General features: G+C 44.4%; 2 protein-coding genes across 11 annotated transcripts in view; both read right to left on the minus strand.

The window, feature by feature from the left end:
• The window catches only part of ARHGEF9 (Cdc42 guanine nucleotide exchange factor 9), a 236,819-nt gene that overhangs the window by 94,837 nt on the left and 115,141 nt on the right, over positions 1–26,841 (minus strand). The window contains exons 1-2 of one of the 10 annotated variants that reach the window (XM_080366135.1): positions 19,689–19,773; positions 18,605–18,666 (exon numbers count right to left, since the gene is read on the minus strand). The exons of 4 other annotated variants lie outside the window; for them this stretch is intronic. In XM_080366135.1, coding sequence (XP_080222261.1) covers positions 18,605–18,634 — 30 coding nt within the window. In that variant the 5' untranslated portion in view covers positions 18,635–18,666; positions 19,689–19,773. 5 more of the 10 variants (XM_080366133.1, XM_080366139.1, XM_080366137.1 and 2 more) reach the window with 5 other exon arrangements.
• LOC308054029 (uncharacterized protein) lies at positions 22,817–25,970 on the minus strand. The gene has a single exon (XM_080366161.1). It carries the CDS (start codon positions 23,005–23,007, stop codon positions 22,828–22,830), a length of 180 nt encoding a protein of 59 aa, XP_080222287.1. The 5' UTR covers positions 23,008–25,970; the 3' UTR covers positions 22,817–22,827.

Genomic DNA, 26,841 nt, shown 5'->3' on the forward strand with positions numbered 1-26,841 from the left:
CAAATACTAAGAAAATTTTCACATGTGTGCATAGGTGGGGCACAAGCATGCATTGCTTCTGAAAGACCGCAAGCAGGATGAAGGTACCATGACAGGAATTACACAGTCATTGTCCGTTCACTATTTAAGAGTTTTACATAGAACATAATGAAGACCCCAAAGAAACGGTGCACACACCTCCAAAACCTCTCTGCCATCAAGACCAAACACCTCAGTTGCTTTCTTTCGCTGTGTTAATGACACAGAAAGGCAATCACCTTTTTCCTGCAGCAACTGCGGATATTAGCCACAAGCCTGGCGAGTGGGGACTAGTGCAGCCTAGCAGGAGGATTAACATATTAATGAACCCAGAGCAAACCAAGATCAAACTCAGCTGGGGGAGGGGGAAGGACAAAGAGACAGTTGGGGTGGACAGTCGGCTTGGTTGTCTGCCAAAGATGTTAGCACTGCGGTGGCTCTGGCAAGTGACATGCCAGCCCGGGAGCGCCCATCCTCTGTGAGAGAGCAGCAGAAAGCATCTTGATCAGGGCTAGCTGCAGTTTAAGATTGATCTTTCCCATTCTCCGCCACCACCCACAAGACCTCACAGTGGGGTTTGCATCACTCTGATGGGAAGAGCAACTCCCCGGACTACTCAAGACACCTTTACCCCCACAAAACAACCCAGCCAGTAGGTTTTGCCTGGACGTTTAGGGTTTTCAGAAATGTAATTTAATTCCTGCTTTCAAACAAAGATAATCGTGCACGAGCAAAGCTCCCTGGGACAACCTAGGATTGTGCCATTGCCTCCAGAGCATGCGGATAAATCCCACCACCAGTGCAGATGAGTTAACCCTATCAAGTAAGGGAAGACATTGAGTTTTGCAACAGTGCCAGCATCCCCTCCCAGCCTGACAGACCCTTCTCTCAGGAAAGCATTACTTCCCTAAACAAGCTTCAGACCAAGCCACTTCTTTTGACGCTATCTTCCAAACACCTTGACATAAAGGATCATGGATGTCAGGAGAGGATGTTATCTTAACTTACGGGTAATGTGAGCGGTGCCACTGCATTTCCTACCTATGTCCTTCTGCAGGCAGCCTCACGGTGCTGCTGAGAATACCACCACACGTCCAAGCAGCTGTGGCTTCAAAATAACCACATGCCAGACCTAAGGTGGAAATCTTTCTCCCTTCTTACATGTATCAAGATACCTCTTGAATTTCTTTGGTTGAAACATGCACCAGTCCTGAGTAGTCATTACTAGAGGCTGAAGGCTGCCCACTCTCCAGCTTTGCTAGGGACCAGCCTCAGGGATGGAGGTTTTGGAGGAAGAAAGTATTACAGTAATTAACTCTGAGTTCAGACTCAACTCATCAGTAAGGCATTATTAAAAAAAGTGAGGTGCTACATGACCCCTAAAGAAACTCACCATTCTGCACTGAACAGTAAAGAATTATTTGTCAATTACAGAAAAGTTAAAAGACTGAAAACTCCTTCAGCAAACCATTTTCCAGTCTCTCTAAAATCTCACTTGAGCTTCTTGCAAGAGAAAGGCAGCCACATTCTTATTTCACCTTAGGAAATACTATGTTTTAAAGAAATGCAATAATGTTTATTCTGGCTTCTCTTCCAAAGTGTCTTTGACATACATTCGTGCAAGGACTGGTGCTCATCCTGCAGCCACATAGCACTTCAGCAGCAAAATTCACAAAACGGGAAAAGAGTGCAGGAAACTGAGTCTTCCACTTGCAGACGCTATAGTACCAGCATCCTCTGTCTGGTGCAGCAAGCTAGGCAAATTTAATTTAGATACAAAGAGAAAATAAGACAGAAGACAAACCTGGCCTTCTGGAGGAGGAAAAATCAGCGTGTCACAGAGTTCTGATGTGCACCTTTTCTTATCTTAAACAAACTGGTTCTTCCAATTTTCAGACATATAGCATTCAAAATTCCAGCTATAGAAAAACATCTCTTTTGCTGGATTTCAGGCTTGCAGCTGACAAGCTTTGGACTTGGGTCTTCGCTTTAGGCCTGTTGCAAACACTGCTACCCCCGAGATGTCAGGTAACATCAGCTGGCAAACAACTGGTATGTCTCCTCTTCATCCACAGGGTTTTGTATTCCCTTAAACTCCCAAATAACTGTATATTTTGTTATCATGGCCAAAAATAACCTTGAAAATATGCAAAGACTGACAATTTCTGAACTTCAAAATACTGTAGTTATGACATTATACTTTGTCATTCCAGCCATGGACAAACGGTTCTGCTAAAATATCTGTCATAAACTAGTCCCCTGATGCCCAGACCACACCAATCTCTTCTTTAGCAACTAAAAGTTTCAGTTAGACCATTATGAACTTAACTCTAGCCAGAAAAGAAATGGAAGAGCTGAAGCACCAAGGCGGCAACTATTCTTGTTAAATTGGTCTCAATTTTTCAAGTACCCTGTTGAACATTATAGAGGTCATACCCCTACACTGCTATGAAAGCGTAAGAAGTCTCTAAAACCCATAGAGTTTAAGAAGGAATACTATATTCCCAAATTGCCTCAAATGTTTTACAGGGTATTATGACTTTCAGTTTTATAGCTCCAAAACACTAACCAAATAAAAAGTCTATTTCTTCCAGATTTTCAAGCTTCAATTTTTAAAAGGCCAGAAGCACAAACACAGTTCCTGTGACCCAGGGAAGCCTCAGCCGTTAGCTTTTATCAGGGATCCAGCTGTCAGTTCTGTGCTTCCTGTGCACAAGAGTTCACCGTTTCCTGTATTAACTTCGTGCCATTTACTTTTTTCTGCTTTCCTGATGTTCTAAGCTGTTCGCATTCTTGAGATAAACTTTTCCTGAAAAGCTAAAATAAGTCTGAAGGGTTCCATGATGGGTTAACAGCATCAGATGACAAACCTTAGTGCCACACACGATCATGCTGTGCATTTTGCCTTGTCTTTACTTTTCTCATAGATCTCCTACGTGCATGTAGGGTCATATTTCCCATAATGTGTGTTCTGAATTGATCCAAGTGGTTCATCCTTCCCTTTTTCTCCCCTTTCCTGCCCTTACAGACACACTGTTGTTTCACTGGTAGATTGAAGTCCTGCAATACGTACACAACATAAAGTAGCTGCAGCAGCCCAAGGTTGTACCACACCAATTTACTGATAGAGACAACAGGCAATCTCTTGGGCCCAAGGCAGTTCAGTCTTTGTCCTTGACAACTATATCTTCAAATAGGGACATGAATTATGGTAATGGTAGTGGTGGTGTGGGTATTTGTCTAGCTGGACTGAAGCTGCAACATTATTTGGGGTCAAACAGTAATGCTTTCCAGACACTACCAGTCAGGGCTGGATTTACACTTTTCATCTACTGTATGTTAGGGTTGTAAAATTTCATCTTTCTTTCTGTGCTGCCCTTCCCTTCCAGATTAATTTTATTAACAGCTTTTTTTATGGGCACTATAAAACACCATTCCACATTTGGCTCCTTTTAAGAGGACAAATTCCTACATAGATCTTCTGTTTTCTGAGGGAGACTCTTCAAGCACACTCCTCAGTTCCCTTATTTTTTCTCACTGGGCACATATCCTCTCTTTGTCCCCTTCAAAGGAGGTCGAACCAATGACACAACTAGTCAAGTACTGAAATATCACAGCTGGTTTCTCTGAGGTGCATATATTGCACATTATTACTCCCAAAATGTAAGCAAGGACGCTGAGGACTCAGGGCCTGCAGGTCCCTTGGGTTAGCTCAAATCAGCTGTTGGAAAACCTAAGCGAATGATGCTTTTTTGTAATGTATACTTTACTTTCCCCACTCATGTTTCACAAATAGACCCCAATGTCTTATTTTCCACTGAATGACAGCACTGCAGTTCAGCAAATTAATAAAATCGCTCACCAGCTCTGTATGTTGATTACTCCCTCTCTTTTATTATGAAAGAAAATGTCAAATCCTCAGACCTTTAATTTGAATCTTTCAGAAGCATTTGAGCAGTTTAGGAGCAGTTTCTCACCTCTGAAACAACTGCCTACATGGGTTGCTCCACACACAACCCCAGATCTAATTTCTGATTTCATCATAGCTGCAAACCAAATCCTACCAGGCTGACTCCCAGCGCAGCCCGATTTCAAGCATCGAGGCTGAATCTCCACTGTCTGGGACTGAAATTGCTGGAGAACGTGCTATCAGATACAGAGACTTTAGGCTTGATTTTCATCTTGATGCTGAACCACAAACACGGCCTTAGCTAAGCCGAAGCACGGAGCCCTCAGCTCACACAGTGCTATCTAGCAGCCATCCAGCTGAGGTGTTTAGGAGGTATCAATCACTGCAGTGCCCCGATGTCAAATACTGCGGTTAAGATTAACATGTCAACACAGGTCAGCCCTAAGCCCCCGCACCACTACCTGCACTCTCCTCAGCAGCAATTTCTCTGCTAATAGTAAAGTCACTATACATTTTTAGCTCTCTTTGATCTAGTCTGGTCCATTATATTCCTCCTCCTAGTGTTTGCTAGCTGGCTGTAGGCAGCCCTGTGCCTCTAATTGAACATACTAATGAACTTTTGATGGAGTGCTTGAATCCTGCCAAGTCAAAGCGGATGCTTTACAGAAAGCAAGCAAGACCATGCTGGTGGCTAGGGGCTGTGCAACACAGCCCTAGTGCACAGCCCTGCCGCTCAGCAGCAGTGCCAAGAAATCACAGCCAGCAGCACAGTCCTGACAACACCGCTGCCTCAATCCACCCTGTGCCACAGATCCTCCCAGAGAAGCCCTTCCTCCAGTGATAATTTTATATAAATAAAATGCTTCTCTTCTTGCTTTCCAAGTGCTGTTTTGCTAAGACATTGCACATTTTCCCCAAACCACATACACACATGCTGCTAAATGTTCAGCATCTCACTCCCTCCTCCTCCCCTTCTGAATTTTTCCTACCTTGTTTTAGCCAATCATACAGGGGGAAATTCTAACCTGAGCTTCATTAGTATAAGATATAAAAATAGAAGTACATTATCTTTTGTAGTTCTCAGTTGATTCATCAGTGGCATGAAGGTAAAACAATTAAATGTTTGTCTAGTCAAAAAAAATCAACAACTAACCACAAGAGAGACCGGGTTTGGGCTTTTCTTGAACCTGAGCACAGCGATTTAGGGTCTCTTGCGATACACATACTGTGCCCTCCCCACTCCCCATAGCTATCAGAATGCCTGATGATGATACCTCCCTCCTTCCCTCCTCCTCAGTTCAAAAATAAACACATGATGGAGACTTCAATTCAGGAGAAGCTGGCAAAATGTCTCTGCTGCAAAGCACAAACCTCCAGCAAAATCCCTTCAAAACTTTCACCCAAATCTCCCCAAATCCTGCCTGGCGATCCTCTCAGCACCTCCAAAAGCTCTTCCAGAGACACGAGAGCCAGAGGAGCAGGCATGTGTCTGTGTGGACCAAGGTCGACACAGGAGATGTTCAAAAAACGTTAGTGAGTTGACTTGATCTTTCATCAAAATACTTTTTGCTTTTCCTTCCTAACACTTCACTGCCCACGACATGGCAGGCTGAGCCGATGTGACAAACTGTCGAAACACATTTTTTTTAACAGAAAAAATTAAACCTAGACTTTAAAGGTAAAACTGGCCCCTTTGAGTCCCTCTATCATATGTGGTATTCCTGCTGGAAAAACCAAAGGTTCTGAGAGCAACTTGCTGGGAAAAGGCTCCAACAAACTATCAGAGCTCCACTCTGCAGTGACAGGACTAGCAGCAGTGATCTCCTGGGTTTCACCTTGTCTTTTTAAGTTTACATTAGTTAACAAAAGTAGCCACAGAGGTGCAAAAGAACCTGAGCATTTGTCACTTCCCAGACACAAACCTATGATAAAATGCTGCTCATTGATTCCACAAAAAAAAGAACAAGAAAATATTACCTAAATTATTCTGCTGGCACTAGAAACAATATCTGCTACCAAAGAAAAAGGACCACAAACACCATCATTTCTAACTCTCTAAATTCATACATTGTAGTTTATTACTGCTATTGTATTAGTAATGACCTATTTACCACAGGGCTATTGAGGGTGTCAAATGCAAAATGCCTTTGTGTTCCCTGCTGGAGTCTGAGATTGCTATTGATGAGCTTTGTGATTTGATGTAAAGGAAGTGAGTTGAGTTTAAGGCTATTGGCACTCTTTTTGGATAAATGCCAGGGAATTTTTAGAAACAGCCTTCAAAGCAACAATAAAATACCATGGATCTGTGTCAGAGTGGGCAGGCATCACTGTGTAAATCCATGAGCAGCAGAGCTCTGTCTCTGTACGTGCAATAACCGTACATATAAGAATCCCATGTGTCCAAATTCATCTGCAGTAACATGTATATATTTGGCTCTGAAGCAGCACACAATTCAAGATTTCTTGCATGCACAGAGCGTCACCTTTACATTGCTCCATAGATGCAGGATTACACATCCACCCACTCCCTGCACCTGTGTGCAGGTAACTCTGATGTATAGCTGCAAAGCAATGGCTTGTCATATACTATGTGTGTCTGTAAGCATGCAACAGCCAGTAAGCATTTTATATTCTTTGCTTTTAATTACATCAGGTAGTAAAAAATAGCCTTTTCTTGGGTTTGGATGGGCAGTGAGTGTGTGTAGAAAGCACCTTACAAACACCCTGGGAATAGGCAAATGCCTGGCCATAGTAATTAATACAAACTCCAAAGAGACTGAACCTTTATGTTTTCCTCCAGAAACTGGTTGCATACTTACTATTACTTACTATCAAAATGATTCTCACGAAAGTGGATAGGTTTAAATTATTGATATCTTATTTCAATACATGATAGTCTAAGATTAAAAATTAAAATCTGATAGCTTTAAGAATCTTGTGACTTCCTAACAAATCAGGAAAAGCTCAGAAGCCTTAGTTGACTGAGAATCTGGTTCATGGTTTTGAAGGTCCTGGGCTCACTTCCAGACTCCCAGCAGCCCTCCCCAGTGTTCTCCCCCATTAGGTCCATCAGGATTAGCAAGAACCCTGGAGTTTCAGCTCACAGTTTTAAAATGGCTGGTGCTACTGCAGGTAAAGAAAATGGGGAAAGGTCTGTTCTTTATTTATGCATCAGCATAAAGTAGGCAGAGTTTATGAATAAGTAGCATAGGATTGGACAGAATTATTTATGAATTAAGGCTTTTTTTTGTGTTAGAAGAAGAACCTGATACTCTTGGTAATGAATATAGGAGCCTTTTTAAAAATGAGATATTGAAGCTGCTCGACACAGATAAGACTCCATAGCCTCGTCTTTCTAGCACCTCAGCTGACCAAATGCTGCCTCCGCTTTCTAAGGTCATCCATAAATCCAGAGGACTTTTGACTACACTATGGAGAAAGGGAAGGTCTGGAACAGGCTATTCAACTGCCAAGACAGATCCTTTTCTTACAGCCAAATCCACCTCTATCAATCTTTCAAAAGCAGTAATCAAAACACTGATTCCAGCATATGAAATATCTCACTTACTTGTTTCTTCTTCTTTAGGACCGGTGCCAAAACCCAGAGTTATTTGCAGCACAAGCTCCTAGGCACCCATAACCACAGTCTGCACTGGCATCACCACTAAATGAAACCTTGACCTTTTACTTAACCAGTTCTTGCAGTTTCACAAAGCCTTGGTGGACACAGGACCCAGTAGCCAGAGTGATGGACAGGACTGACTGGCTTACAAGCCTCCAACACCCAGCTTTCTAACACAACAAACTGGCAAATCCTACCATCTGTTTAAGGCTTGAATCCACTCCAGGTAATAATAATAAAATATTCCCTTCCTCTCTGCTCCAGTGTTACCAACGGCCCATTTCCAGAGCCCTTCTACTCATGAATCCATCTGTCCTTGGGAGGTCTGCTGCTCCTCTCTGCAGTTATCATTAGAATAAACTCTTATTTTGTGCAAATCCTGCTGGTGCTGCCCCGTTGTTAAGCTGTGCTGCCCAGAGGTGCCTGCATGCAAGGAAACACAGGGCTGCTCACAATTCAGGGGCTCTGTGCTCGCAAAAAACACATTTGAATCATCTGTTCTGCTCAAAGCCAAAGGAAGACTGTTCCCTTGAGTACCTGTTCTGGTATTTTCTCCAACCTCATGAGAACTGTCCCATGTGAAGGTACTTCAGTTATTTTCCAGAAATACAAATCCATGGCCTAGTGGATTACATTTTCTGCATGCTCTAATTTGTCCTGATCTCCAGCCCCAGTTTTCCCTTTATAACATCACTCCTCTATACTCAGTTTTACCTTCTGTATCATATCCTTCTCCCTCTTTCATATGCACTCCCTTAATTTAAAAAAGCCTGCATCTCCCCTTTCCTCACACCCTCCCCAGATCAGGGGCAGGAATTGCAATGCAATCTCTTTGGACTCATCTCAACTGGGTAAACCTACTGCAATCTCTTTTCCCATATCTCTCTCTTGCTTGAAGCCAATAATTTAAATGTGAATGCATTTAATACCCTGTCAGCAGAAACAAGGACTAGAGACTGCATCTACCACTAATGTCTTTTCAAGACTCATCAGCCAGACCACGCTGTGCTGTACCACGAGGGAAACTTCCTCCTTGCCCAAGCAGGGAGGTCAGCACCGCTCCCGGTAATAATGTGTGCAGCACCATCATTCCCCAGACTGGATGGAGTGGGGACAGATACATTTCCACTGGACTTGTAATGACAGTCTGAGAGAGACAAAGTGAGGAGGGAGGTCAGAGGAGATATTGCGTATCTGGAGTCAGTTTGCTTACGTTTTGGGCCATTCTGCTAAGAAAACTTTTTAAGTGTCTGGCTGTCAGGAAATTCTCCCATTTCCCTGGATTCCTGTTTCAAACCCTCACCATTCTGAAAACCTTATTTCCAAACAGATGCCTGATTGCTTCTTGCACCACTGCTCGAGTCCAGCCCCCACGACTCCACCCCAGGCAGCACAAGAGGCAGGAGGAGACCACATCCAAAGGGACATTCTGGAAGCAGCCAGCAAGTGGTTAGCTCCTCAAGTCCCCAGTGCACAAAGCAGGGGCACCTAATAATCTGCACAACCCAAAGCCAAACTGTGAGGCTGGGTAAGCAACAGCTCACAGAAGCCCATGACAGGCAGAGTGAAGCAGAGCCTACTCCCAGAAGGAGAGGGACACTCGTCTGGTGCGACAGGGTGGCTTGGCAGCAGAGCTGAGCTCTGCCTGGATACACTGCAGCTTTAGCCTCTGCACGCAGCTTGCCAAGAACTGGATGCAATGCAAGTCACCAAAGCAGCTCTGAACATTCAAGATGGACAAGAAACAAGGTAAAACCTCCTGCACAAATGCCACCAAATACAAGAGAAATGTCAGGTGCACCACGCTGGCATTTCAGGAGACTGCTGGGAATGACACCGATGACATCTATTAGAGTCAAGACTTAATTCTGCCAAGACAAATGTACCATAGCCTGCCAGATACCAGAAGCCTTCAACACTGATGGGCTTCAACCAGTCTCTTAAGCAGGCTGAGAACATATATGGTGAAAGATGATGAGGTAGCTATAGTGTCTATGTTGCACAATCTGATCCAATGTGTTTAAAAGAGGTGATCAGAGTAAACAGCACATTATGGCTGCAGCTCTACCACTCATATAGAAGCACGGCTTAGGGAAGACAGAAGCTCCCTGTGTGGGCAACAGTCCATCCTGACCACCTCAGTCTAGCTTGGAAGATGGTGCATGGCCCTTTCCAAGGCAGGATTATCCTATAGAAACCCTGGGGGTTCCACTTTCCACCCCTCCATGCTCACCAGTACAACCACCTCATGGTGTTTCTCAGAAGATGACAAGAGATAAAGTTCAGAGCAGAAAGCCCCAGGACACTCCCACTCCATTTACTGCCCCACCCGCAACGCATCCAAGGCGAGAGTCTTTCCATGGCCACTGCAGGGAAGAAGGGATTCAAATAAACTGTGGAAGGAAGCTGAAAATAACAATCCAGAAAGTTCCAAACATCTGGAAGACCAATGCTTTGCTCTACAATTCTGATTTGATTTCTTGCCTCAAATAGATTTCTAGATGGATTGCAATTAAATGAGTTATACAATGCTGTAAGAGTGTTACTCATTTCCGTTTCAGATTGTATTTTTGCATCTTTGCTTTCTAGATCCTTTTGCATCTCAACAGCTACTCCTTGGATTTTAACTGTCTTTTTCTTTCCACTCTTCTTCTGGCCAAATCACTCTGCATCCATTTTTGTTTTATTACTACAAGGATTACAATGTTGGTGGCTTACACAGCCTTGTAGCATTTCCCTATGAATAGCTGGTCCGTGGTGAAAACACCCACTGAGAGCATTGACTACAGCTGCTGAGAAAACTCAGGAAAACCTCGAGCATTTATCAGAGGCAATTGTTTTGTGAGCTGCCCTGAACCCTCAGGATACCCTTGTTACATGCTTCCAGGACATAAATTTCCATCTATTACCCTGATTCCTGCTCATAAGCCACAGGAAGGAAGGAAAATAGTGAGGAGGGATGGACTATGAGAAAACAGCTTTGCTTTTCTGAAAAACTCGTAAAGCAAGTCCAGCTACCACTGAAAAGGGCAGTGGTACCATTAGCCCCACTACAGCCATTTGCTGGCCCTTGTGGCACAGCAACGGGCATGAAACATGATAAAACATGAGATTTTCCAGCCAGGCCAGCAGTAGGAATGTCAGACACCAAGCCCAGCCCTCAAGAGCATCAGTGTTGAGTTTTAGAGATGCATTATGCCCTTGTCAGCATAGCAGTCCCTTTGCTCTTAAGCTATACAATCTTAGTCTCAAGCTCTTATGGATAATACAGAAAACTACTAGTAGACCCAAGCCTTTGATCTTAATTTGACTTTTGAGCGTTTTCAGGCACCCATTTCCATTTTAAAATAGAAAAAGTGCTCGAGTATTTATATAGCACAAAGGCTTTTAAGTAACTCAACTTCAGAAAATGTTTTTAAGATGCTGGAATAAAGAATGTCAAGTATTATTATTGCTTGAATTTCAACCTGAATTGGAGAAAGACCCGCAAAGGTAAAACTGTCTGCAGTAAAAAGGAAAAAAAAGGGCAATAGAAAAAACTTAAAGCCACTGCTAGTGACAGTGAGATGTTTCCAGCTTGGGAAAACTGTTCAAAGGAACGAGTGGAAGTCTTTCATGACCATCTGAGACCAAGCACTACAGACGCTTCCTGCCAGGTTTGACAAAACAGGAGGGAACGTGCCCCAGGGAACAACCTTCCTTTTGGGGAGAGGATGGTCAAACACAGACGCTCTAAAAGGAAAAATTTGGGAAGTAATACATCAGCTTATGTCACTGAGTCAGAGAGACAGGATGTCTCTAGGAGACAGCACTTCCAGGGGGATCCCACCATCCAGAGCAGGGCCAGGCTGCCCTGGGTGGGGTTTGTGCCACTCCTTCCTGCTCTGTGAGCCTCTCCCATATTTTGTCACTGGCCTTGGGGCGAGGATTACTGGTTACCCTGAACGGTTCTGCCCTGGAGCTTACGCCGCGAAAAACTGAAAAGCAACTACTCAAAAGCTGCTATTTTTACTTAGGTATTTCTACTTAATGCAGATTAATTTCTTAAGTGCACAGAAATACCACAAAAGGCTTAGAGAAACAAAAAAGCCTAATTTGGATCAACTAATAACTGAGAGCAACTGTATTATTGACGAGTAACAACTGAAGGCTCTATAGAGGTACAGAGACCTTGTCTAGCTGAATGTTCGTTAAAACAGTGAAAATAATAAGGTTGCAATATGATGTTGCATATGCAAAATATTTGAGGCCAAATTAATCTTTGGTGGAACCCTGCTGACATCATTTGGCATCTCATCCCTGTCTGGATCTCAGGTGAAACTCCAGTCTTACTAAACTCTTACTAAAGCAGGGAGCAGCCTGGGTGGGAGCTCTGGTCTGCCAGAGGCCAGTTGCAAAGCTTATCTCCGCCTCTCCCCTTTGCCTGCGAGGGGTAGAGTGGCATTTGTCAGCAATCCTCACTCAGCTATGATCCCATCTGCCTGGAATACAGCACTTCTCATCCTCAGCTGTCAAACCATTTAACAGGAAAGGGCAATTTCCTTCTGCACGTTCTATAGAAAGAGAAATAAAGATGCAGAAAGATGAAATGGCTTCTGCAGCATCACCCACAGGGCTGCAGAGAGGCTGGAAATGGGGGGCAGTTCCCCTAAAACACATCCCTGGGAGCACCCTATCATTTCCCAGCTGCTCCAAACACTGGGCAGACACACACAGCTCAAACCAGACTTCTGAACAAAATGTGGAGAACCCTGATGAACGCTGGAATGAAGAGGATATCCCCTCTGCTGAGCTCATGAGAACTTCCTGGCTATAACAGATAATTTTGTGGTTTTAAAAATACAAAGATTTAAATTCTCTTGTCTCCAAGCATCAGAAACTCACGAGCTAATGGGGGTGAAGACAGAGTGCTCTGGATAAACAGGTTATTCCATCACCATCAATTATTGTGTCTCTCTCAATTTTCTCTACAGCATGTGTCTCAGACACTGTCCCAGACAGGGCACAGAGCTACTTGCACTCCTGGTTTCAGCCAGCATGGCAATTTATTGCCTCCTTGGGAAGGCTTTGATATTTTAAAACCGCAACAGAGCTTTCTCTTTGCTTGAAAGGCAACCACTAGCTTAGCCACAGCGGAAGTATTTGCAGTGCCCTGAGAGATGAAAGCAGTTCAAAACCTTTTGGGTTTATTGGGCAAATTAAAAATAAACAAGTGCTTTTCTTTATTTCCTTTAACTCTGCTAGTGCCCATTCCCCTCCTAGGCTTTCAAAGCATTCTTCAGAAATGCAGGGATTTGACTGAACAGCCTGGAATTAAGCCTGGCATTAGAGATGGAGAAACTGAGATGCACTGTCAAGAAGATAAGAGCACCCAACCACCAACACTGCTCCGTGCCCCCCACTGCTTCCCATCCCCTGGCACATGCTGTCACTCACAACACCTGTTGTAGCCCAGGATGTGGGATTCAAACCCTGGATCTTTCTGCTGTCTGACTTGAGCCAGACCCATCTTACTTCATTTTTTCGTTTGTGCTCCTCTGTCTCTCCACAATTCATGATGCTCCCCACTCCCTGAGATGCTTAGTGAACAAGCAGCAAACTGTGTGTCCTCTCTCAGCCTCTTATGTTAAGGCATATGACAGCATGACCGCTGATGGGGCCAGACAAGTGCTCCTATGGCTGCAGAAGCCGTTAAAATGGTGTTCAAACCCCTCCAAATTTCACCCTCTGCATGTACAGCAGGCAGAGCCACCACACTCTGTGAGGTGTGGGAAATGAGCTTGCAGGGAGAACCGAGCAGGAGACGAGGGCTAAAAGTGGATGTTGACTTCACTCTCCCATTTGGGTGCGGGCGGTAGAGGTGGGTGGCCATGAACAGAGGGGAGGCGGAGGGGGCAACATTTATTTCCAGCTGCATTCATGTGTGATTTCTCTCAGTGCTAAGATTTTATAGAAAACAGCAGGAGGTGGGGAGTGGGGGGAACCAAAAAGGAAAATCACAGTCTTTGCAGCAAAACATGTTAAGGAAGAGAAGTCGTTACCATCATCACAGCCCTAAGACTCTGCTATTGTTACTGTGGGGTTTAAAAATATAACAAAACCCAAGGCTACTGGGACTACATTTCTACATCAGACACAACCGCATACGATGGAAATAAGGCCACTTGACCGAGAGGCACACATCAATGTGTGGTAACAAAATGATGTTAAAAAATGCTGCTTGCAGAAAGCCTGTCTCCTAATAAACTGCAAGGTTTTCTTCACTCCCAGAGATTATGTAATATGTTCTTGCCTGCTGCTGACTCATATTTTCCAAAATATATCTGGGAAGGAAAACACATGCACATGTGTTTTAATCTATGTGTTTCCCTGTATATGTAAAAAGAAATATATATGAAAATGCACAAATGCCTGCACGCGCAGGCACTCATATGTACGTTGCTGTGTGTGAGGATGAGAGCAAGGGACAGCCTGGCCTCTGTTTTAAAAAGACACTGGAGACAGATCAAACCATCACCATTTTCTGGGGCAAAACACAGCAACTGTTTAACACAGGGAGTGTAGGAGGAGAACAAGAAACCAGGAAGCTACGGGGGGAGATGGCACTGCCTACAACCTCCAGCCAAACCTGGGCTCTGAGGACTAGACACAATCTCATACTGAGCTTAAAACTGAGCTGGAAAAATGGCTTTTCTGACAGTTGGGGCCACTGTGACAATCTGCAAATGGCAGTGGGCTGAGAGTGCCATCCTGTCTCAAGAGGGGATGGCACCAGCACCTGGCTTGTCAGCACCTGGTCCTGCAGCGGAGGGAGCAGAGCCAGTGCTTTCTAAATTCCATAAATCTAGGGTCTCAATCCTGTTAACGCCTGTGAATACATTTCCCAGGCTCCAGGTATGCACCGAAGAAGCCAGGCTCCTCCTGGTTGAAGACTTGCAATTATAAAGCAGCTGGCTAGTCTTAAGCATATTTGTTCCCAGCCTGCAGGTTTGTGAGGTTTAATTTCTTTGCACTGCATGTGTGTGTACTTTTAATTCTTCAGGAAAGACTTTCAGATGCTTCTGCAAAACCGTCGGTGTCCAGGAGATGGGATCGATCTGCTGCTGGGCATCAGATGAGAGATTCATCTGCCCTGGACCAGAGACTGAAAATCTATCCAGATGTCAACTCTTGATCACGAAATCAAGGCAGACACTCTCCACTGATGACAGCTGAGTTTCCTTGCTGCCCCAGCACGAGTACCCCTTCCTGCTCACAGCTGCCCACAACGACACCGCAGACCCCAGCGAGCCCCCTCCTCACTGAGCGTGAGATGGCTGCACTGAACAGACACAACCGTCTCCTCTGGCCTGTGCATTTCAGCAGAAGCAGGACGCGGTTCCCCAGCACAGCACCCTGTGCCCCCACAGCCCTTCTCGATGGCGCAAGGCAGAGATACGTGGAGCTGCCCTTGCCCCTCTTTACCTTACACATACCTATGGAGAGGGAATAGTCCCTCTCCTTCATCCTTGTGTCAGATAGGTACCACATCTACACATTCCTATATAAAGGCACCATTAGTATTCTGTGCTTTATGCATCCAGCTTTGCATATGTGCAACACCAGAGTCATATAATCTCAATTTAATACCCCAAACAACATCAGAGTAACTGCCATTTAAAATAAGTTCTTTCTTGTTTTACTTTAAAAACTTTAAAATGTTTCATCCGGATTCAAAACCTGTTCTATAATTGTTACTTTTTAACTTATTTCTCATAGAACTTCACAAAAGACCAAACATCCAGTGTGCCTAAAAGGCTTTGGAATAAACCTTAAAAACAAACATTAAAGATTGATCGCACTTTTCCAAGATTGTACTAAAGCTGACTGAAGCTCAACTAGATAAGGAAAGAGAGTTGCATAAAATTAATCAGCATCTTATCAAGCCAGGAAGAAAGAATTTTAGATAACAAGCTTTCCCTAAATTTGGTATCGGAACAGAAACTTCAGCGCACAACCTATTAAGAAAACCTTGTCAGATATACTGAATACAATACAGGAGAGCAGAAGCATCAGAAATAGCGCAGGGAATGTGGTCCACAGAAATCCTTTGCAAAAAAAACCTGTTTTCTGATAATGCCAGCAAGAGCCTGATGCTTTTTTTCAAATGGAACAATTTTACTTGACAAAACTTTGCTACAGATATGCCCAGCAAATTAGCCCACTGCTTATCAGGGTAAAGCCTGGTCCTTAGGGTATTTTTCTGAATTTATATTTGTGTAACTGAGCCCATATTGCATTTTTTTAATTATAAGAAACACACCCTGCACAGTTAGGATCTTTGCTACTTTCAAAATTCTCCTAGTTTGGCTGATTCCTCTCCCAATATCTTTCAAGTGTGAGCTGCAACCACCCTCAAAGCCAGGGGCTCTAAGCTCCCTTATAGCAGCTTAAAAACCCAAGAATTGGCACCAGGAGAAGCTTAACCCTTTAGAAACAGACACTCCCCAGGCAAACATCCTGAGTATCAAGAGAGAACTGATTTTTACTCGATGCCTCGTGAGGCTGGAGCGGCTCTCTGGTGGCACAAGGCACATCCAGGACGCTCAGGTATATCCCTGCCCATGTTGCAAACCCAATGACAATTATTCTCATCATTCCAGGCAGGACATCCTCTGCAAAGGTCACCGCAAGAGGCAGGTAGGGGAGCAGAGCTGGGGACAGAGGCCATGGTCATGAGAGGCCATAGGATAGTCGGGCATGCTGCTTTCCCTACCAGAAACAAAGCGGGAAGGACCACTCTACTGACAGTCCCCCATGGCCCCCCCAGCAAAAACGCAGACCTCCCTGGGGCATGCCGTGGCACAGCTGCTTAGCTTGAGAAAGAGGGGATGCCAGAGCATGCAGCTGCCCATGCTTGTGGTGGGACAGTAAGATAATCTAGTAATAATAAATTACCTAGAAGTTAACTTCGGGGTTTATCCAAAAAAAAGAAAGAAAAAAAAGAAAGAAAAAAAAAAAAAGGGGGGGGGGGAAAGGGACAGGCTGCCAGGTTGAGCCACCTTACCCAGTGCTGTGGCAATGGGGTGACGCCACCTATTGTGACTGTTTTACCTCTGTGGCCACAGTGCCGGCACGGCAGGGCTGCCTGCTCTGACCCAAGCACCCATCGGAGATGTGACTGCCTGCCTTGCGAGTCCTGATCAGGTCCTACGGGAAGGCAACAGGGCTAGAGAAACAGTTCATCCCTCAGAGACTTAAACAAGATTGCAGAGCAAAGTGGCTGGCAGTGTAGCCCCTGCTTTACTTAGCCAGAGATGCTGCCTAAAATAGAAACGCAATCGTTGCCAGCAGTCTATACGTTATGTTATATATGTCTCAGCTGATGCGAAAGAAGGGGCAGGCGCTGAACCACATGGGACTATCCACATGGGCACGGACAGACTTTTCTGCTCTCCGAGCCTGCTATGCTGGGAGCTCTGAAATCCGCTAAAAGAGATCCTCCACCAGACTGCGAGCAGCTCACTCCACAGATCCCCAGCACAAGCCTGTCACTGACACTTCCAAATGGGAAGGTTCAAATAAAAGCGTACAAGCCAGATTCCAAGCAGCATGCCTGCTGGCCCTGCTTCACTGAGGATTAAGAGAAGGTAGTACAATCCAGTGGGCAGAGTGACCAACGGGCCCCTGAGCTTTGCTCCTGCTCCCAGCTCTGCTACTAATCCCCACCCCACCACACGCTGCTCTCCGACCACCACATGCCTCAGTTTCCCTTGCTCTGTGATGGGAGCAAAGTAGCACGCTTATGAAATTTTCTGAATACATAAGACAGAGTCAGTTGAAATCCAGAGCTAATTCTTTAAATGCCTTTATGAGGATGCTCCCTCACCCCCTAAGGCTCCCTTTAATTTGGGTGGTAAAGCTTTCAAGGCCTGCCCAACACATTCATCAACAGGAGAGCTCTGAGTACTTCTTGCCCTGAGCTCAGATGCCCTAGAGAACATGTTGTCAGTGTAGCATTTCCAACAATGCAGGAGTAATACTCTACAAAAACTGGAAATAAGCAGTCGAGGCTGCATGGTCCTTTGCTGGTGAAGAGGACAGCACGGTTAGAGACAACCTGGCCATCTGTGGGCTCTTTCAAATTAAGACTCATTTCCACTCAGGAAAGAAATTCAACCATAACCAACAAAATAAAACAAATAAATCATGGTTCCTCCAGCAGCTCTTCCTCCAGGAGCATCTATTTTTAGTGAGAAGCATAAACCACTACAGACCGCCATCTACAATAGTTCCAACAGGCTAAATCCAGCTACGCACAGTTGGGCCAATGTGGTCAGACACACACTGTTCACCTGTACTGCCACTCCCCTGCTGCCTGACCAGAACACCACCACTTTTGCAGCTACAGGATGCTGCAGAAAGGGAAGAAATAGGAGTTAATAGGTCTTGGCTATGCCTAAGTAATGGATGATGTTCGTCTTCTACAACTGGGAAAGAGGAGCCACAAGGCAGCAAAGGAACATGCCCAAGGCCATACAGTAAATCAGTGGCAAAACCAGGATCCAGCAGAACTGTCCTCTGCCACCTCTGTAACCCCTGACCAAGCATCCTTTTCAAAAAAGGACAATAATTACACAATCATTAACATTAGGGAGTTTTTCTCAGGCTTCCTAACTTCTAGTCATTGGAGATTCCGTGTACAAGAGACAAATCCCTGCATTTTATCTAAATAGCTCTCATAACATTTCACTGAGAGACACACATTGAACATAATTATCACACCCAGTTGAGAAAGATACACACTGTGAATGCAGAATATAGAAAAAAAAACCCACCTCCTCACCAACACAGATGCATTATTAACAACATATAGCACATACAGAAACAATACAGGCACAATACATACATACATGCAAGCAAGCAAGCACTGTACACAAAGACCACCGGATCTCCCATCACAACCAGCATTCATTAAATACTGACATCAAAGAACAACAACAAAATGAAATGAACAATACAGAAGAGGGGTTCTATTGACAAACTAAAACAAAACAAACAAAAAAAAAACTTACATGGATTTTTGGCAATTTTCCTTCAGACATTATACACAGCAGTTGGGCTGTGTACTGAATACCTGATCCAAAAAGAAATATAACCACATTATGCAAACAGATGGGGGCAGGAGTCAGGTGAACATGCAGCTCTTAACAACATTCATCTATGGGATGAGAAAGCACCTCTGCATTCCTACAGAAGGGCTCGAATCTGAGCAGATCTTCATTCACTACAGAGCATAAGCAAGTGCTGTGCTGCTGCCATCCTGGGGGAAAATCCAAATGGCAGGACAGAAAAGAGCCATCACATCAGAGACCTCTGAGCTGTCCCGTCCCCCTTTTAACTTGTCATGTGAGGTTTAAAACAGAGGTGGGAAATATCCAGGGTGGGGGAGGAAGCCTTTAAGAAAAAACTGAAAGGAAGCCCTCTTATTAGCTTTAAAGAAAGAGCATTAAAATCACAGTGAATGCAGGACTAGCAGGGATCATCCTGACACGTATGCTTTTTCCGAAGCATCCAAAGAGGGAGAAATGTATCCTTTCTCCACAGTGAGAAGGGTGCCTGAATCTTTAAGACAACGGATTGCCGCTCAGGAGGAATGGACTTTTTATGGACTGTGTGAAACAGGGTTGCTATGATACAGTCAGAGGCATTTTCATGAATCCTGTGGCAAATAACATTGAATCCTGCTTAAGCAGACAAACAGCAAGGCAGGTCTCCCATCACCCAGCCTAACAAATACACACGAGCAATCACAGAAAGAGATTTTATGCATTATAAATATGCTATTTGCATACAAATTAATATTTTTTTCTTTGGAGCTGTACTTTCCAGAGGGTCAGTGCTTTGATTCATTTAAAGGAATGACCCCCTCTTCCACCATCTCTGGGCTTCAGCATCCCCACAGATGTGAAGAACTCAAGTGTTCACAAACCGTGGGGGAGTTATGGAGCCAAACTACCCCCGGGACCCCGACCGCAACCAGCCATACGCATGACCCGAATCATCCCACAGAGCTCAGGGAGAAGGAAAGCTCCATTACGTGTAGGAATTTTACAGCGTGCAAATTACACCCCAAATTTTGCAAGCACAGTCACTTACGAGTACAGAGGATCTACTGCAAGCAACTAGGAACGCTGTCACCCCAAAAAGCTGTTAATGCAGACTGTCATGGATTGAGCCGCTCCTGAAAAGTATGGCAAGACGGAGTTGTTTAACTAGCTAATTGCTCCTGCAAACCAGACATTTCAGGGCTCCACTGCAGGCTTGGAAAATGCAAAATTGCAGGTGCGAAACTACAAAAATGGGGTTGGGGCAGATGGCTCAAGGCCTGTTTGAAAAGGTGGCCACTGAGGACTGGGGGTGGGAAACAGGAATCAAACTAAACAAGCAGAAACACTAGCCCTTGCTAACTTTTTAGGCTTATTTCCTCTCTTTCCCCCAAAAGTCCAATAGGAAGCCTGGTATATCAGGAACAGTGTTGCTACGATAACAAAGTTTTCTGCTCCCAACTTCCACACTCATATTGCCCTGCATAAACTTGCTTTCTTTGACTCCACCAGCACTTGGGAGAATAAAAGGTGAGGAAGTTGTAATAAAATTACATTAATTCTCTCAAGCATATTCTGTAATGGAAAAAAATAATCTCCCAGCGGTCATTCCCCCAGTAACCGAGTGTGCACGACACCCTCGTCCTCCCCATGCACCCGACCAGTCAGAGATCTCCCAGCAACACACAACTCCACCGATGGAACCAGAAGGGACTCGCAGGAATTAGCAATCGAACACAGAAGCTCCCGATACATGCGATAACATACGCCGTCATGTACACGCACGCCTCCCAAATATCACCCGAGAAGTACAAGCTCCAGATCAAGGAACGCACTTTGTACGCACTAGAAAACCATGTCAGGTACCAAGCATTCCTCATAGAAATCTTATTGAAAGGTAAACCTTCATGCCAGAGAGCTAACCTTGACGAAAATAAACATTCAGACACAGTTGCATTCCATTTTTAACTCGCTGATTTGTTTTGGGGGTGTTTTTTTTCTCATTTTTCTACCCTTGCTCCTCCAAATCACTATGTCGCTTAAAACTGTTTCACTGAAAGGATTATCTCGGCTGCGGTACGACTGATTCCCTTTCCATAGTAATCTTTACTCATATACTATATTTCCAGGAGATTCTGCAACCTATAAAACTAATGACATATGATAGCTAACAGGAAAGTCAAGCAAATTTGAGTTGTTTAACAACCTAAACCATCCTAAAAAAAATTTTTTTTTTAAATAAAAAGAAGATTCACTCAGTATCTTACGAAGTGAAGCCGATACCTCTTGCAGTGATAGCTACAAGTGAAGAGGGGGAAACAGCCAGCAGGCACCGGAGCATCTTTGCTGGGTTTGTATCACTGAGTCTTGGCTTCTCTACCCATTAGAATGGGCTACTGCCACTAAACACTTCTTGTCAGCTTTGGGGGCTGACCGTTACCACCATGGGACTCAGGGAAAATTTTTTTCCTCTCTTCTATTTACCACTAAAGCCACTTTGAAAGTGCCAGATTTGCAGCATTTAACTCAATTTCCAATCATGTCACCAGCCGAAATCAGCTCCTGAGCCCAGCTATGCGATTAACTCAGAGACTCTCACATGGAAATAACTATATGTCTCCATCTATAAGCTCCTGCTCTGTCTCTATGAATCAGTGACATGATTTTGATGTGTTTGGGGTTTTTTTCCCCAATTAGTAGAGGACATCAAATAAATGACAGACAGCTGGAATTAGCAAGAACTAGTTAAATTATCAAGGGAATATAATTTCAGTGAATGTCAGCAAGAGATTTAAACATTTTCAAACCGCAATTTACTTTGTTTTGTTTTGAGTAATTCTGATTTTTCTAGAGGGAAAATACTATATAAAAAAACCCATAAGATTTCTGACAGAAACATAGTACAGAGACATTTTCAAGAGGAAAAGGTATTACTCTTTTCAGACATTCCCTTCATATTCTCTCTAAACTTCATGCACTGATACTCGGACCCCCCAGCCAGCTCTGCTTCCCAGCTGTAAACATTGCAATTTTGGTCTAGACATCTTTCAACAGAAGGACCTCTAACTAGTGGACACGTTTTCAGTAAACCTATAATATACAATTTAGCACTTCATTTTCAAGAAAATCAATGTAAATAAAGTCACACAAAAGAGCCCATCTCAAAATCTTGTTATCCTTGAGGTGGGCAAAGATTCTTCTTACACACATTACCAAAAATTATATATATATATACACACACAAAAAAAAAAGCAAGCCAAAATAAAATTTCTGGAGAAATAAAGCAAAACCCAACCCTTCTGTATCTGTTGCTTTAGCAAAGAAAAACAAAGCATGCATTCCCTTTTTCTCTTTGATCCCTCCTTCCCAATTTGCAGAGATATAAACCACATACAAACAAGAAAAAAAAAAGCCCAGCAGGTTATGTTTCGGTCCCTCTCACACCTTTAAAGAAAGGAGCTAGGCTACATCAGTGTGGACGTAGAATTTGGAGGCTTTTGGGCTGAATAGTGAGAAATCAAGTCAGATCATCAAGGCAACGCAGATAAATAAGGTAAGTAGAATTTCTCTCCCTTTTTTTTTGTGGCTGAATGTTATTTTAGCAAAGATTTAATCCTTTAATAGGATTTCTCATACCCCCTTAAAAATGTCCAGAGCTCGATTCAATTGCACACACCACCACCTCTCACCTGGCAGCTACATGGTTACTCTCACAGACATTGCACATTAACTGCTTGCTAGAAATTTCACACAAAATGACTTATTATTAACTTGAGTCTCTATTTTTAAATGAAGCAAAATAACACAGCCAGTGCTTACCACAGAAAGATATTTTCACTCTGCTTCTAACTAAATATGTATAGCTCTATCTCACTAGCACAGAACAATATATGAATGGATTACTATTATTTATCACATTTAAAACCCAGGCAAAAGCAGCTACACTTACAGGCATACTTAAAAGACAAGACATGACAAAAGATTTAGGGAGAGATAATATACCAACGTCATACATATCACAGCGAGGCCATGTTGAAGCTCAACGCGTTTCCCCCCTCAGTAAGAAATATCTCTCTCTCTCTTTCTCTCTCTCTCTTGCCTCTCTCTCTCTCTCTCGCTCTCTCGCTCTCTCTCTTGTTGAATTGCTAGTGGTAGTAGTAGCCCCCAACAGCTCAGGAGAAAAAATCCATTTAACGAGTGCCCAGGAAGAACATGAGTATGACATTCACAAGCAATAGCACCACAATCACTGCAAAAACGACCACCGTTTGAACATCCAAGGTCATGGTGCAATGCAGAACACTGTAGTGTTCAAGATGTGGGGCTGGTAGATTTGGAGAAGTCAACCTCTGCTCTGTAAGACTGTCCATACATCCACCATGCTAGAATAGAGGAGAAAACTGTTCCTGGTTTTGGTTTTGTTCGTAATGCTTTGTGGTCTGCTTTTAGTTTATCCCCCTATCTGCTGTCTCTAGCTCATTCTGGAGCCCGCTAAGTGAAGCATCATCACAACCAGTGAGCACTTAAGACGCAAAATCCTTCCTTTAGGAAAAGAAAGCGAGCGCTGTCTGCAAGCTTCTCTCTCTCTCTCTTCCCCCCTCTCTCTCCCGGTCTCTCTCTTGCTGGCTGGCTTGCTTTTTAATTCGTCAAGCCAGTGCAGATAAGAAGCCTGTGTGAGTGTGACAGCTCTGCAAGCTGCTGCGGCTGCATCTCTCGGTGCGAGGCGGACCCTTTCGCATACTAATCAGCTCCAGTGACCAGGCAGTGAAGGGATCCTGGCTGTCAGTCAAACGCAAAAGGAAGCGCTGGCTCCATAAATACGTGAGTCTTCCGCCCGCCGTGACAGGGAGCGCCATGCAGACATGTTTTTCCCCTCTACTTTTGCGGCAGTTCAGAGAACAGAGCTGTGCAGGGGGCCGGGAAGCCGGCGTCGCGGTTGGATGCCAACGGTGAGCTCCAGGAAGGCGCCTCTGGGCTTTCTGTGCAACGCAGATCCCGTTCCTCACTGCCTTTGTACGGCGGGCACACGTCTGCCCCGTCTGCACCGCCTGCGCTAAGCTTCGGATGGAAAATATTAAACGCCAGCAAAAAGAGCCAGTGCTGCTAGGAGCCTGCTCAGACCAGGTAGGGGAGCAGGAGAAGAGCGGGGAAGAAAAGCATTCGAAATAACAAAAAGGCAACCCTTGCTAACTTGGAAACTCACTGTGAGGCTGTAATGTGGGAAATTTGTAGGGGGAATCACTTTTTAGCTCTGCACAATACTATGTGCATCATCCCATCATAAATCTGTCACATAGCCTCTCTCCTCAGCACTGCACTGGGTTTTCTCCATGCTAAGAGTTAAACTGAATTCTGATTCTACAAATAGAGATGTATAAAAGGGGTGTGGGGAGTGGGACAGGATGGGGGATCTTTATTCCTTCTACAGCAGTCAGAAAAGCTCATTCCTACATTAAATTCACATACATGCTCAGGTTTTATGTTCCAGGTGCCAGTTGATATCCCAAACCTCATTCTTAGATCCCAGAAACAGCAGTTACCTCACAGAGGCATCACTCACACACACACGCGCACGCACGCGTGCGCACACACACACACACACACACAGAGATGTGCTCAGCTGGAAAAAGCAAATGATTTTACAAAGACAAATACAGAAATGTTGCCAATGCATATACATTACACACTAAAATGTGCATATGGGGCTGATCATCAGCACCTTCCAGGAAACCTGCTCAAACACACCCAGGACATTTGCACACAGAAACAAGGCAAATATGCACCAAACAAGCACTTATTTTGTTCTTCAGTAGCAAACAACATGAGTTCAGGACTTCAGGGTTTAAACCTGAACAGACATGGCCTGGAGTCAGCTCAGGCAAACAAGAGGCAGCCTTTCTTCCCATCACAGCATCCTTCCAGGGCAGATATATTTTGTCACCACCATGTGGGGAAGGGACAGGCGGGATTATGACCCTACACCACTTCACCATTCAAACCAGCACTAAACCCACCTGTCTACTGCAAGGCTTAGTTTATTTTTTCTTCCTTCGCTATTTGGCTTGCTGGAGGGCTCCCTCAAATGGAGCACACTTTTTCTATATCCACTGCCAAACACCGTGAAACGAGACACCACACCAGGTGTGCAAGAACTGAGTCTCCACAGTGCCTTCCCTCCTCAGGCTCCACTGAGACCCAGTGGTCTGTGCAAGACCAGTGCTCATCCAACACACCATCCTCCTTGTTTCTAACCAGCTCTGTAGCGTGTGTGGGCTGTAACATGTTCACAGGTGCAGAGGGTGGGTTGTGTCAAGCAACATTTGAAATAAGAATGCTTTGGGTTAATCTGGTGGTTTCTTTTCCTCTCTTTTTCTTCCAAGTGGTAACTAAAAGCCAGAGGCTATCTCCAGCAGCTGAGACCCCCTGCTCTGTTAAAGCAGAGCATTTCTCGTTCAGGAGGACAGTGAAAGGCAATTTTTCGCCTGCATATTTACAAGAAGGTGCTTTAAACCTGCCCCAGGCAGGCAGCCTGGCTGCCCATTAGCACACGTGTCAGGCTGTGCTCAGGTGATGGATCTGCCTGATCACCAGCTTCCAGACCTGCACTTCCTATCAAGTATGCATTTTTAGAATAGTCTGATGCAATTTCAGGCTAATCAGAAGAGCAAACATGTAACAGATGTGGCGTATTTATTATCGTTACCATCCTTTCCCAAAATACAGGCAACTTTCCAAAATCCAAGCCTGAACTCCTACAAACATCCAGGAAATTCCAGTTTCAGTCTCAATAATAACAGTGACCTCTCCAAAACATACAACAGGCCCAAATTTAGAGGCATCTTTACGGTCAGTCAATCTTTTCCTCTAAACTGCAATGAGCACAGAGGGAGAGTGGGTCTAGACCCCAGCCTCACATTCAGCCTTACTTTTAGGGGAAGCACAGCAGAGATGTTCTACCTGCCCACAGCAGCCCTGAGGGCCCAGACCTCCACAGGCACACCCCCCTGCGCTGTTACTGTCCTCTCAACGCCAAGAACGGGAAGCGACAGCAGGATTTCAAGGCAGACTCCTCTGTGCCTTTGCATATAGATAGGGGGAGCAAAAATTGGGCAGGTGGAAGCAGCACAGGCCTAAGAAATATCCAGAAAAAAGGGGCAGTGGATATCACACATGCTCAATAGCTACTTCCGTAGCTGAAAAAGAGGATTTCATTACAAGCGCTGTGCCTGGCAGGTCTTAGGCAGTCATTCTGCAAGAGCTGAGCCAGTCACAGCACAGGGGAGGGCAGAGATTATAAATAGAGGCGATGAAGCCAGCCCCCTGCCTGTAACTGCAGGCAGGAGGTCCCCTGCTATCACTCACCATGTACAGCTTGTGCGTCACAAACAGCTGCAGACCAAGGGGTGACAGCTGTGGAGACCCCACCCCCGTCCTCCCTGGTCTGAGAGGTTGGGAGAGAGGCGTGCAGTGCTGCTGTAGCCAGGGGGGCTCCAGCCACACTGTTCCTCCTCCCCAGGTCACACTCCAGAGCAAACACCCCAAAAGATCAGACAGGAAAGCAGTGGGTGCCTCATGACATACAGATGCAAATATTAAGCTCCAGTGAAAGTTGTGTGTGTAACAGCTACTGAGCGATCAGCACAGATTTACTGCACAGAAGCTTCTATTTAAATTATAGTCACAGTATTCCCAATAGTACTTGCTGCTTTATATAATTTCCCATGCCTTCTGCATGTACTCAGTGTTAATTTTACTATGAAAATGGATGGTACTTTCTCTTAGAAGGCTTACTGAAAAAGAACACCTACACATCAGGGGTTTATATAAAACCACCACAAAGTTTAACTTCATGTAATGCTTTCTGAAAAGTTTAGTCCAACTTTCTGTATAGAGCTAAACTGAGGAACAAGAAGAAAAGATCTGTAATGGTTATACAAAATACCACCTTCCCTTTCAGAAACACAATATGTAATGCAAGATCAGCGATGGCTTCTTCTGTATGAGAAAGCAGTTTTGAACTTCAGCACCTCTACGCCAAGCATATCAATTAAGGAAGGAGCCAGGGCTTCCACTAATACATCGCAGGCCTACATCTATATGCATACATAAACCTCTATATACACAGAGAGATAGACACAGTATTCTGAACTCCCACATAACAGACAAATCAGAAGGGCACCTATAATAAAATTAATTACAATATG

The sequence above is a fragment of the Falco punctatus genome (genome assembly GCF_963210335.1).
Source record: "Falco punctatus genome assembly, chromosome: 15".
Lineage (NCBI taxonomy): Eukaryota > Metazoa > Chordata > Aves > Falconiformes > Falconidae > Falco > Falco punctatus.

Excerpts from the sequence above, each read along its gene's own strand:
- LOC308054029 (XM_080366161.1), bottom strand. The coding sequence starts at position 23,007 with ATGGACAGTCTTACAGAGCAGAGGTTGACTTCTCCAAATCTACCAGCC.